At 42.6% G+C, this 12,884-nt stretch overlaps 2 protein-coding genes across 4 annotated transcripts; one reads left to right on the top strand and one right to left on the bottom strand.

Annotated features, from left to right (window-relative positions):
* The first annotated feature begins 4,875 nt into the window (after positions 1-4,875).
* LOC310782822 (uncharacterized protein) lies at positions 4,876-10,159 on the top strand. 3 transcript variants are annotated; one of them, XM_083643586.1, is made up of 7 exons: positions 4,876-5,009; positions 5,392-5,546; positions 6,112-6,201; positions 6,426-6,520; positions 7,082-7,242; positions 8,060-8,176; positions 8,437-10,159. In XM_083643586.1, exons 2-7 carry the CDS (start codon positions 5,416-5,418, stop codon positions 8,539-8,541), a joined length of 699 nt encoding a protein of 232 aa, XP_083499712.1. In that variant the 5' UTR covers positions 4,876-5,009; positions 5,392-5,415; the 3' UTR covers positions 8,542-10,159. The 3 variants fall into 3 exon arrangements, with proteins under 3 accessions (XP_083499712.1, XP_083499714.1, XP_083499713.1); XM_083643588.1 differs by having other exon boundaries at positions 5,392-5,537; XM_083643587.1 differs by having other exon boundaries at positions 4,990-5,104.
* A 171-nt stretch (positions 10,160-10,330) lies between these two features.
* Positions 10,331-12,211, bottom strand: irak1bp1 (interleukin-1 receptor-associated kinase 1 binding protein 1; the record flags this gene model as incomplete). Its single annotated transcript, XM_083642960.1, has 4 exons — positions 10,331-10,565; positions 11,268-11,398; positions 11,554-11,635; positions 11,910-12,211. 4 exons carry the CDS (start codon positions 12,209-12,211, stop codon positions 10,331-10,333), a joined length of 750 nt encoding a protein of 249 aa, XP_083499086.1.
* Between the last annotated feature and the right edge of the window lie 673 nt (positions 12,212-12,884).

The following is a 12,884-nucleotide window of genomic DNA, read 5'->3' on the forward strand; positions in this document are numbered from 1 at the left end:
ACTCTTAATGTGTGTGTGAGTGAGTGGGTGGGTGGGTGGGTGGTTGCGCTTGTCTTTGTTTCTGCATGTCACTTGGAGAGAGAAAGGGTAAGCATCTTTTTTTTTCCTAGACGTTTTTACTGTGAGGGAGTGAAAGGATCATTTATACGTCTAGATAGACGACACAGTCTGTTTCAATGCGTCCTCAATATTAGCAATACCTTGTGCCTTTCTGTCCTTGGTGTGTGTGTGTGTGTGTGTGTGTGTGTGTGTGTGTGTGTGTGTGTGTGTGTGTGTGTGTGTGCGTGTGTGTGTGTGTGTGCGTGCGTGCGTGCGTGCAGACGTGTGCTAGGCCGCTGCCTGCAAAGTACATGTGTCTGTATGTATACAAGCCTATGTTTTGACCGCATGTGTGTGCAATGGGCCTTTTTCCACAGCTGCCATTTTGTGTCTGAAAGGCAGGGTAAACACAGACGCAACCAACTCACTAATTAGGGCCCCAGCACTGGAACACCTAAATGGACTGGAAGTTGGAAACCCTAATTCATGTTTTGGTGCACCTGTGCTACTTCCTGCCTTTTAGACACAAAATGGCTGCTGTGAAAACGGCCTATTGAATGAATGTGTGTTTTTAACACGAGTGAGTGTCGATTCACTTTCAGCGTACAAACAGTGGCATACAGTTTGGTCGTTGTGAAACCTTTCAAAGAAATGTATTTATAGCAGTTGAAAAAAAAGATTTTACTGTTGTTGTAAACATACCATTATTCATGTCAATATATTATCCAACTATAACCAACCTATTGTCAGTTTAAACCTAAGGTACAGTGAATAGAACTTTGGGTGACTAGCTTTTGAGATGCACTTACCACAGACCGGTTATCAATGCAGATGTAGGGAGTAACCCTGTATATTTTAAATGAGGTGACTTGTTAACAGTTAAAAATTAAACTTTTTAAACGTTGGATACAGTGTTTCTATGGTGACCACACACACACACACACACACACAATTCTGTCTCGCATGTTCTAGCACTTTCTCATGCCTGAGCAAACAGGATCGGGCCAGATCAAACTGGGTCGGACTGGATTGGGACTGAAAGCGTTGGGCGGACTGGAGAGAGACAGGTTCTTATATTCATCGTTCTGATCGTGTGCCTTGGCTACTATGGCATTTTGTATCCTCGGTTTCTCCTTTTTGGGCCTTTCTTGGACTTCCTGCTTCCGCTTGTTGCTGGGTTCAGGAGACTGGACTTCTGGGGCTGGACTGGACCCGACTGGCTTGTACAGAGGGCTTAGTAAAGAGAGACAAGACTGGGGGGAAATCTGACAAATATTATATCACTTTCTCTCTCTTTCTACACACACACACACACACACCTTATTGGACCATGTGCATAAAGATGGCGGCCTCCAGTTTTGGCATCATTTCTGTTTTCAGTACGACAGTGCAGAGCATCCGCATGTCAACATCTGCTTTTTTTTCCAATCCAGAAACATTGGGGTCCACTTTGGGGAGAACCGAATGATGGCCGTCTTGGACGGTACCGTCTATATACACCTGGTCCGTCCTTATAAGTCTTTCCTGTCACATATTATTGAACATGTATCTCATCTGTTTATCAATGTTAAGTTTTTTTTGTCATGGATTTTATTAATGCCAAATTATGTCTTTGGGCACTGAAGTTTTAGAACGTGGCTTTTGAATGTGTTTCTTTTCTGAATCAGTTCTACTGTCTGTCCCCACAGTGAGTGTGTCGAGGTCCCTTAACCTGTATTGTATCAACGTGTTGTTGTTTTTGTCTCTGTCCCTCCTGCCATACAAGACTGAATATATGTGGCTAGATCTGGTGAATTATGTTTGTGCTGGAATGGTGTTTTATACTCTGTGCTGCATCGTTCAATGATACGATATATGTTCTGACATGAGCTGGTTTGGGGTTTTTCCTTAAGTATCTTCGTAATCTGCAGCGAGAGACTGTTTTGTTTTGACTTAACAATGAATGTGTCTATATTGTGTACATGAGGAGTTTCATTTCAAAATTAGATAATACACCTTTTCAAAAACATCCTGATGCTTCCACAAAATGATTGTTGAAATTAAAGTAAAGCATAATAGGTCGCTATTAGCTATAAGCCCTCTGAGACATGCTTGCGAATTAGGGCTACAAATAAACTTGACTTGGCTATTAAAGTTATAAATCTTCTTAAGATCTTTGTCCACAAAATGGTTGTGTTTTTGAGGATAGAAATATATTTTTTAGATGAATTTCTGGTGGATTTCTCTGTAATGATGCATACAGTACATAGTTTTGGAGTAAAACTCTTCATAATGTACATAGCATTCTAGAGCTCTTACATAGGTTAAGGTTTTATTTCATATCCAAATCACAAATATCGTGACCATCTATATAAGTGCACAGAATATAAAGAACAGTATGGAAACAATGTATGCAGCTCATAAAATACAATTGTAGATGGGATAAGATCTACGGGTTTAGACCATTTCACCACAAATCTATTGCTAGAGAACAGTTTGGACTTGTCTTGACTTCCTGTCAGTTATTGTATTTGCAAACACTGCAACAGGAAGTAAGCTTAGGGTCCATTTAGAATATTTATGTGGTCAAGTTGAAACGGACGATACAATAGACCCTTCTCACGGGGGCCATTTTGTGTCAAAAAGGCAGGGTAAACACAGGTGCAAGCAAAAGACTAATGAGGGTTTCCAACTTCCATGATTGGAATTTGGAAACCCTCATTAGTGTCTTGCTTGCACCTGTGTTTATTCTGCCTTTTCGACACAAAATGCCCCCCGTGAAAAGGGTCTATTGGAGTCCCATAACATCAGTGCATCCCAGGTACAGTATCTTATCCAGGTTTACTCGAGATACGAGCTGAATTTAAACGTGACATTTACATGTGCCAACTCCAAAAAAACACAATACGTGAGAATCTCAACTATGTGCAGAATATTGCTGAGTGTGCATATACATCTATTAAAGCAAGAAAGATCACCCTTCCCACTAAGATGCTTTAGAGAAACCGAGCCCTCGGCCTGCTATATGCAGCAAGAGTAACATCCCAACAGCTGAGAATGCAATTGTGCTATCAAAGTGGACATCGACTCTATTTACTCTGACTGCCCCCAGTGAGTATCAATCACGTCACAATAAGAGAGCTGATCTAGGATTACTGGTCAGGTTGCCTTCGCCCGGAACCATGTCATGTTAGTAATATTGACTGAAACATCTCAAACAGGTCATTGATTTACAAGCTGTAACAACTATTTGCTAAAGATTTGAAACCTGCACCGGTGAACCTCATTGGGATTTAGGATTATGACTGGTGTAGATAATCATACACCACTTTTTGATGTCCCCCCCCCCCCCCCACACCCCCATCATGCTGTTTTGTTTTTCATTGGTCATATCAGTTCACCCGCTTTGGGCTTCCCACCTTCGATCAGCCTTGTTACCATGACACACTTGATGCCATTTCCTACGGCACCGGCCTGTGCTAATGTGTCGCAGAGTTGAGCTTGGTGACCTCTGACAGGGCATCGGTGAGGGGTCACGACCTCTGACAGGGCATCAGTGAGGGGTCACAACCTCTGACAGGGCCTCAGTGAGGGGTCATGACCTCTGACAGGGCATCAGTGAGGGGTCATGACCTCTGACAGGGCATCAGTGAGGGGTCATGACCTCTGACAGGGCATCAGTGAGGGGTCACGACCTCTGACAGGGCATCAGTGAGGGGTCATGACCTCTGACGGGGCATCAGTGAGGGGATCACGGTCACAGTGTGATTGTGTGTGTGAGTGAGTCTTTGTGAAGTGGCTGCATGTGAGCCACCGGGAAGGGTTTTGGGGCTACTTCAGTTATGGGGAAAGGGATGGGAAAGAACCGAACGGGACGATCGGGGTCTGTAATCTGTTTCACGTGAACCGATTGGAAGAGGGTGTCTTTGTTAGTTTGGATACTTTTTTTTATATATATATATAAAGGAATTATTGCAAAAAAAGAAGAATAAAGCTAGAATGTATGTGTAGGGGAGTACTGCTGTCCTGTTAGTTCATACTGATATTTTAAGTAAATAAACAGTTGTGTTTCCATATCCACTTTCCCCTCTGATATTTATTGTTTTGTGTCAAGAAAGGGCATGTAGCTTATAAGAGTTCCTTAGACTTTTTTTTATGGTCCCAGATAGAGGGTAAACTCACCTAAACTCATCTTGCCTATCTTGATATAGGCTATGATGACCTAGTTCATACATCAAACTGGGGTAAGTTATATTATGAGGGGGAAAAAGCTTGGTCTTTCCTGAAAACATGATTGATTTTTGTTTATGATCCTTAGATAGTAAAATAATACCCTATAATGAATTTTAACTAACTTCAACTATAAACTCGATATCACATAGTTGATAGTTCTGGGAATATCGGTGATAATAAGATATGAATACAAACTAATGAAGTGCAGGGATCACTATAAACTTACTATTGTGCATGACTGACAAGTGTTCCTCAGTCAGGGTTGGTGGTTAGGCCTTTGTTTACCTAACTTTGGGACTATTAGTAATAGTCCAAAAGTTAGGTAAACAAACTGTAATAGTCTATTACAGTAACAACATCATGTTGTAGTGGTCAAGCAAATAAAAGTAGAAAAGTCAGCTATATAATGTACAAATTTTACATTTTGAATGAAAATGAACAACTCTCCCACCTTGTGTTGTCGAAGCGCTACTGCGTAAAGAGCACATCCGCGCCCGGAGTTGATGGGCTCGGCTCCTCCTGACGTGGCGAGCCGCTAGAGGTCCGCCGGTCCCGCCGTGGGCTGCGACGATTGGGCGGATAACCAGTTTGGCAAAAAAAAGAAAAATGTAAATACACAGGTGTCAACGGCATGGGACAGCGGATTATGTAAATACATGAAGTGAAACCGTGTCACTAGTTTCAGGCGGCGCACAGACACTCCTGCGCAATGTTTGGCAGGTAGTTGGAGGAAAGATTATTTGGGATTTTGATTCGAGGTAAGGATACTTGTGCGTTAATTGCCTGTTAAGCCATTTGCTGTTCTTTCCTGACGCTTGAATGAACACGGTGAAGTTTCTGCATGGACATCCAGGTGTTGTATTACCACTAAGATTTTACTTTCCACAACTTAGGCTATGTCGAAGGCTGTGGGCGTCATTCACTATCAAAACTTGATGCGTTAAATTAGGTTATTAACGGTTGCACATGACACAGATTTGGTCCTTGGTGTGATTTATCTGGCATTTGTATCGTTATCTTTGCTCTCCATTTTATATCTATATTTTGGAGTGATTTGGGCTATATGTTGTGTAATGATGACCATTGCCGCGTGCACCTTGCCATCATACCCACCTGACGCGCCCATGTTTCCGTTGCCAGGTGTGGTGACAGCAGGCAGCAGCCATGCCGCAGCTCGCCGCCACCACGGTGCTCCAGCTGGCGCTGCTGCTCTCCGCGGTGCCCGCGCAGTACTTCATCTCCCGGTGGAGCGGCACGGCGGTGCAGCGCCACCACGCGACCGCACGGTACGATCCGTGCGTAAAATGTCTTCATTCCCATACAGGGCACGCGTCTGTTCAGTTCAGCGCGTGTTCATAGGCTACATTGTTAATTTGTTGTGCAGGGCCTCGAAAGTCGATGGATGGATGGATGGATGGATGGATGGATGGATGGATGGATGGATAGATAGATAGATAGATAGATAGATAGATAGATAGATAGATAGATAGATAGATAGATAGATAGATAAAGCCTTCATTAAAAAGCTTAATTCAAAGTTATAGTAGGCTATTAATCCTTCACATCCCGAGGGGCAGTTGTGGTGATATTATAGCAGCAGTTTTAATGAATTATTTCACCAGAATTTCCGAACTTGACAAGATCTTTAGTCAAAACATGTATATATATAAGTCCTTGAATCTCCCAAGAAATTACAGTAATCCAATCCCACATCATACACCATTAACCAAATATTCTAGTGATAGTATAGGAAATGGAAAAATACACTAGATTAAGGTAATAAACTCACTATTGAATGCCATATGCATTTGTGAGTTTCTGTCAGGAGAATGTAATGAATGAACAGTCATGATGTTTCAGGTTGCTTAAGATGTGGAAAGAGTGGTCAACATCTTACCTGAATGCTACTGTATGGACAGAGTGGGCAACCGAGCAGATGTCTACGCTCCAGTGAGTGGAATGTTTGCTATTCAGATCATTATCATGGTTGATTATGACTCAAACTTTCCTTATCCTTACCTATATCAGTCTCTACTTCCATACACAAAGCAAACAATCCTCATTTTGTCCTGCATGTAATTTGATGTTCTTGGAGGAACATTTTGGAGCCCACAGAATAGTAAAACAGAGAAAACACTCATGTTCGAGACTGACAACATGTTTGTTTTCCTAAGGTCACTGGTGGGTTTAGGACAGGAAGAGGAAGCACCTGCGGAGTCTCCTGCCATAGAGGTCATGCTTTATGACAACGACAAGGGATTCTTTGGAGGTTTGTGGCCTCTTCTGTATGTCAGGACATGTTGAGGTCAAGGGGACATTTTCATAAAGAATCTGAGATGTGGGACCTCTGACCAGTTCATCCTATGGACAGCCCAGTATCTCTTAAGTAGGAATGGAAATTTCACCTGTCATGTAGGCTATTGTACCTGTCATTTCAGAATGTCAAAAAGGAAATAGTTTCTGTTTTTGTTTTAAGGATTTCAACTTTGTGCCCATACAACTCCCATCCATTTCTAACATAGTTCACCTTCTCCTTGCTAGTTTCCTGCACATTTAAAGCTACTTGCTCAAAGCCATGCGGTCATGCAAAAATGTAATCTTGACAAACTGATGTGCAAATCTTTCAAAACTATGGCATTAACATTAGATTGTCCAATTCATTGAGTGATTACGCATGTGATTTGCTTGGTATTATCCATCAAGCTAAAAGCCAAAAGATATGGATCTTGAGGCACATATCAAGACATTTGGGGGAGTGTCACGGTACATTTTTTGAATGAGGCATGTGTGTGGAAGTGACCTTACAGGATTCTACTTTTTTCACCCGCAGCCTCCAAGGCAGTGCGCAGCCCCCGGCCTCCGTTTGTGTTTCTACGAGTGGGGGAGGTGGTGATGGAGAAGAGGGGCAACATGGTCGGGGTGGTGGTGAGCTGGGATTCAGAGCGCCACGCCCCTCCAGAATGGATCAACAGAATGTACTCTGAGTCCGAGGTGAGCAGCCGCAACTCCACACATGACACATCACTGCTGCTGTGTGGAAGCCTCCAAATTGTGTTTTTTTCTTTCCATTAATATTTTCTTTTATTACAAATTGAATTTTGCCAAGCCTCACACTATTCTGTGCACAACCACCTACATGCTTTAATATACAGTAGGAGATTCCTAGTGAGGTTTCAGAAATACATTATCAATGGAGGTGCCAGATTGCAACCTCTCATATGACCTATGATCTATCTTCACTATTGTGAGCTAGCCATGCAAAATGTAATGACATCACACCAGACGATTCATGCGAAATGTAATGACATCACACCAGACGATCCATGCAAAATGTAGTGACATCACACCAGACGATCCATGCAAAATGTAATGACATCACACCAGACGATCCATGCAAAATGTAATGACATCACACCAGACGATCCATGCAAAATGTAGTGACATCACACCAGACGATCCATGCAAAATGTAATGACATCACACCAGACGATCCATGCAAAATGTAGTGACATCACACCAGACGAGCCATGCAAAATGTATGTAGCCTACCGTATGTATGAAGTAGGTACACACACGGTTTTGGTGTTGGACAGGAAGCACAATTTGGGAAGGTGATATGTATTTATTTATTCCCTTTGGGACAATAAACGTCAATCTAATCTACCGTAATATAATACTGTATAATATAGTCCATTATCCAAGACCCTGACATTGCTCAGTCTCACCACCAATGGCAATCTCTGACTAACTCTGTGTGTGTGTGTGTGTGTGTGTGTGTGTGTGTGTGTGTGTGTGTGTGTGTGTGTAGTACCCCAAAGCAGAGTACACACCTCACTACAAGGTGCTGTTCAGTGGACCTGGACCCAACTCAATATTAGTTGCCTACCTGCCTCAAACACAACTGCAGCGCATCACTGGGATGAGGGTAAGTACTACAGACAGACACCACACACACACACAAATACACACATACACATACACCTCTCGACTCCTTCGGGCAGAGGTATACTTGCTTTTAACTACACGTTTGCGTGTGCATGATGGCTGCCTCACGTATCCTGCATACGCTTGATAGGGCGTTCATGACCGATGCTCCAAACAGACGCAGGGTACGCATGGGAACGCATAGCCAAAAGCAAGTACTGTATATCTCCACACTTAAGACTAATTTTGGGATGCTTCTAGCCGGACATTCCCACCTTGGACCGGTATTTCACACACTTTGATGGAGAGCGGTTCGTCATGCGACCCTGGCTCAGAGAGATCTTCCCCGAGGACGAGGACAACTAACTGCTGGGCTGTGTGTGTGTGTGTTTATACTGTATAAGTGACAGAGAAAAGGATTTGCAATATGGAAGGCCACCAAACAAATGTTGGTTACTGCTGCTACAGTATGCGTGTGTGTGTGTGTGTGCGTGCACATGTAGATATCCATGTGTGACAGCGTTTTTCTGGAAGAGCATTTATTTTGCTGGCTTCTGAAGCCACCAACCCTGAGACCCATCTAGCTGACAGTGCCTAGTATGGCCTAGTATTAAACCTGGCCTCAACTAGTCTAGTAACCAACGTTTAAAAAAAAAATTCTGATCTGGATTGGGAAATCATGGGTTATTCACGTTGTTAAATGGAGCGGACACAAAGTGCCTGTGTTCATTTTAATTATTGACCCAGTAGTCATGAAGGCCAATCTTTGAGCAGAATATGATTTGGTGTAATGTCTCCACGCTCAACCTCGCTGTTAGGGGGTCCTTGGGAGTTTTGGAGGCCAGTATATAGAGGCAAAGTGACCGCCTACTTCCTGCTTCAGCACTGTACCAGAGATTTTCATCCGCCATTTATTTTCCCATAGACATTTTGTAAAATGCTTATAAAAAGTTATACTTGTTCAAACCAAACGGTTCAGATATATTTAGAAACGGGAGAGACCACATAACATTTCGCCCGGACCAAAATGCAAAAAAAATGCGGATTTACAGAAAATATTTTTTCTATGTACCGTAAATTCCGGACTATAAGCCGCACCGGTGTATAAGCCGCACCTTCAAAGTTGACTATTTTTTTTCTTATATAAGCCGCACCGGACTATAAACCGCGGGTGTTTTAATGGTATTTTTTTTTTTTTTTTTGTGTTTTAATGTTTAATTACCATATGTAAGGGTTCAGAAGCTCCCATTTATTAACATTTCAACAAAACAACATAACACAACACCACCTGTGTTGTTTTTTACAGTGCACACAGTGTCATACAGTGTCATACAGTGTGGTGAAAAGAGGGCAAGAGAGGAAATTAAAACTTATTATAGTTATATAGGATTTATAGTTGGAAAGAGTGCTAAAAAAGAGAGATTTTTTTTTTTTTTTTTTTGAAAAAATCCATAGATAAGCCGCACCGTTATATAAGCCGCAGGGGCCAAAAAAGGCCAAAAAACGGGAAAAAAGGTGCGGCTTATAGTCCGGAATTTACGGTAGTTTTTTTTTAGTTTTGGTCTGAGTGAAATGTTCTATGGTCTCTCTCTCTAAATATAGCTGAACCGTTTGGTTTGACGAAGTAAAACTATTTTTATAAGCATTTTACGAAATGTCTATGGGAAAATAAATAGTGGATGAAAATCTCTTTTACAGTGCTGAAGCAGGAAGTAGGCGGTCACTTTGCCTCTCTATTGAGTATTAACTCTGGAATCTCGATGAATTGTGGGAACTCGCTTGTCCAGGCTTTTTTCTCCAGAGTTACAAATGTACAGTATTTTAACGCCTAGGAAAATGGAAGGAATACAAATTATGATTGCTTTGTTTAAAAGACCAATTAATTAGATTTTTCATTATTTTTTATATTACTCAGAATGTGAACTGATGACGATGAATGACTAAACTGCAGTTGCTGAAGTAAAAAAATAAAAAATAAAACCTGTTTGAAACTCTGCACTTTATTCAGCCATTAGTTACAACTGTGCAATAAAGTGTGTTAAATTACAAAAGTCCTTTCTTCCTTCTTTGGCGTCATGAGGCAATGGCAAATGGTGCTGTTGGTGGAAGTGTGTGTGTGTAGGGGTGTGTGTGTGTGTGTGTGTGCTCGATGACTTCAGAGTTTCTTCCTGGTTCTGTCTTGGAGGCTGAAGGTGACAGACACACGACAGGAGGCAGTGACTGTGGGTCTGCGGGGGAGCCTTCTGTCCCCCTCTTCCTCCTCCTTTCTCCACTCCCTCGTCTCCTCCTCTCTGACCAGCAGGGGGGGTCCCAGAGTTTGTCCCAGCAGGCGACTAACTTCGCAGGCCTTCTGCTGGGCGTTTTCAACCGCGGACACACATACACGCTGCCTGGAAGCACATTGACAGGGAGGGAGGGTGGAAGGAATGACAACTAGTTATAGGCCCTTTTCACAGTGGCTATTTTGTGTTGAAAGGGCAGCATAAACACAGCTGCAAGCAAAACAGTACTGAGGGTTTCCAACTTGCATGATTGGAATTTAGAAACCCTTATTACTGTTTTGCTTGCACCTGTGTTTATCCTGCCTTTTCGACACAAAGTGGCCACTGCGACAAGGGCCTATTGCTAGACACATGAGAGGCCCAGAAACAACTCTACAGTACTAGTCAGAGGTGTTTGTGTCGGTTTCCTCAAAATATTTTATTTTGTGGGTCTTCAAAAAACGAAAATTAAATAAATAAATGAACAGATAAGTAAAATAAATTAAAACATATACCAGCTGCGCAGAGTGCTTAAAAGTGCTATACATTGGACCTCAGACAAGGGCCATGAGAGATAAGCTGGGTGAGTTACTTATCCTCCCCTGGCCTTATCTAGGTAGGCACGAAATGGGTCCCATGTCGCAGATAATTTTTTTATTTAATTTGTCCTCAAGAACCAAATTGTTTCCATCTGTATGACTGAAATCATGTGTGTCATCCATCTCTGGAAGGAAGGGGTAGATGGACAGTGATTTCCATTCCTTCAAAATGTGAAGGGCAGAACCAGAAATAAGACACTCTGACACCTGTTATGACTTGTGTGTGTTTTACCTGAGCTGATTGAGGCATTCAGTGCTGTGGTAGAAGTGTGGCGCTCCCACGCAGACACTCTTGTCCAGCTTCTCCAGCAGAACGCTACACACTCCCTCCATCTTCTCAAAATCTGAGAAACTGACCGTCACCTACAGTATAGGACCCAGGACACAGCACAGCAGTACACGGTCATACACCCTCTCATTCCCTGGCACACACACTCTCTTCCTCACCGAACACTCTATTGTACAATATGGTCAGGGAAGGGTCATTTGAATCAATAATGTTAGTCCAAATACTCTACCTCTACATCCATGTGGTACAGGTCATCCTCTCTGTGGAGAAATCTCCTCACTGAGGTGTATTCATCCTTCACCCCATGTTGTCTGAGCAGAATGAATGAATAAATAATCAATCAGTGGAGAGTGCATATACTCTGTATGAGGTTGATACACATCAAAAGGTAGCCTAACAATTATTCATTTAGCACAGACACGTGTACAAAATATTTTTGGAGCACTTTCCTAATTGGCTTGCATGCCCCTTTGCCAAATGTTTGCTTATGTTGTTTTCATACTTGTTTGCTGGTGCTACTGGCTTACTAGTAGGCCTATAGGCTACCAATGATAACGGTTTAACGTTAAGTATTGTTTTCTTTACCTGAGTGTTTGTAAAATGTATTCAACTCGTCGAGAGACGCTGTTTCTGACGTCGTTGACTGACTCCTTGCTATTCCCGACACTGATGCGCACCGTTACCCGGTCCGCCGGGCTGCAGATGTCCGCTATCCCCGTGACCTGGACCTCCCTCGCTCTGTTCTTCTGACTTTGCCGTTGTTGAACTACTTGTGCATGTACAGACCCTTCGAGTCCCTGCTCTTTCTCATTATAGGTGAAATCCCGAGCAGCAGAAGGTACTACCGCAGCAAATACTCGACTCGGACTAGTACAAGATGTATCCATGAAGATGTTGTTGGCGGAACAAACCAAGTTCTCGCTGCTATGGTAATAGGCGAGTTGTATGTTGGGATATGTAGGCTACTTCCGGCAGAGACGAGAGAACTACAACGGAGGGGGTGTGGTCGAATGCTGCATTCAAGTGCACCTCGGCACTCTAGTGGCTATCGTCTCATGTCAACCGGGCTGTTTTGTGCTGCAGCCACAGAATGAAGAGGAGAAAATCTACAGTTGACGTTTTAATTTATTTATTTACAATTATTTATTTAATTTATCAAAGCAGAAACAATATGAGCATACCCAATTCGAATATTTTAAAAAGAATACCAAACTAGTTGTGAAGACAGAAAAACCAGCACTCAAAACAAATCCTTTTGGTTTTTTAATACCTTCAGTAGCAGCAGTCTGCAGCCAGGTACTCTTGGAGAGACTTGAAAATTTAAGACTTATTAAAAAATGTTGATTGTTACGATTGTTAAAAAAAATAACGTTACCATTGTCACATTTCAATTTAAACGGTTATGTTTATTATTTTAATCCTCCATTTCTCGCTTATGGGCGTGCTCCGTACTTAGGGGGCGTGCTCTGTAGGGCGTGCTCTGTACTGGCTCCGGCCGGAGCTAGACCCTTCTCCACCAACCAGTTACCAGAACACAGAGCGGACAGCACACTGCGCAGT

This window comes from Poromitra crassiceps (assembly GCF_964638095.1).
Source record: "Poromitra crassiceps genome assembly, chromosome: 9".
NCBI classification, from domain to species: domain Eukaryota; kingdom Metazoa; phylum Chordata; class Actinopteri; order Beryciformes; family Melamphaidae; genus Poromitra; species Poromitra crassiceps.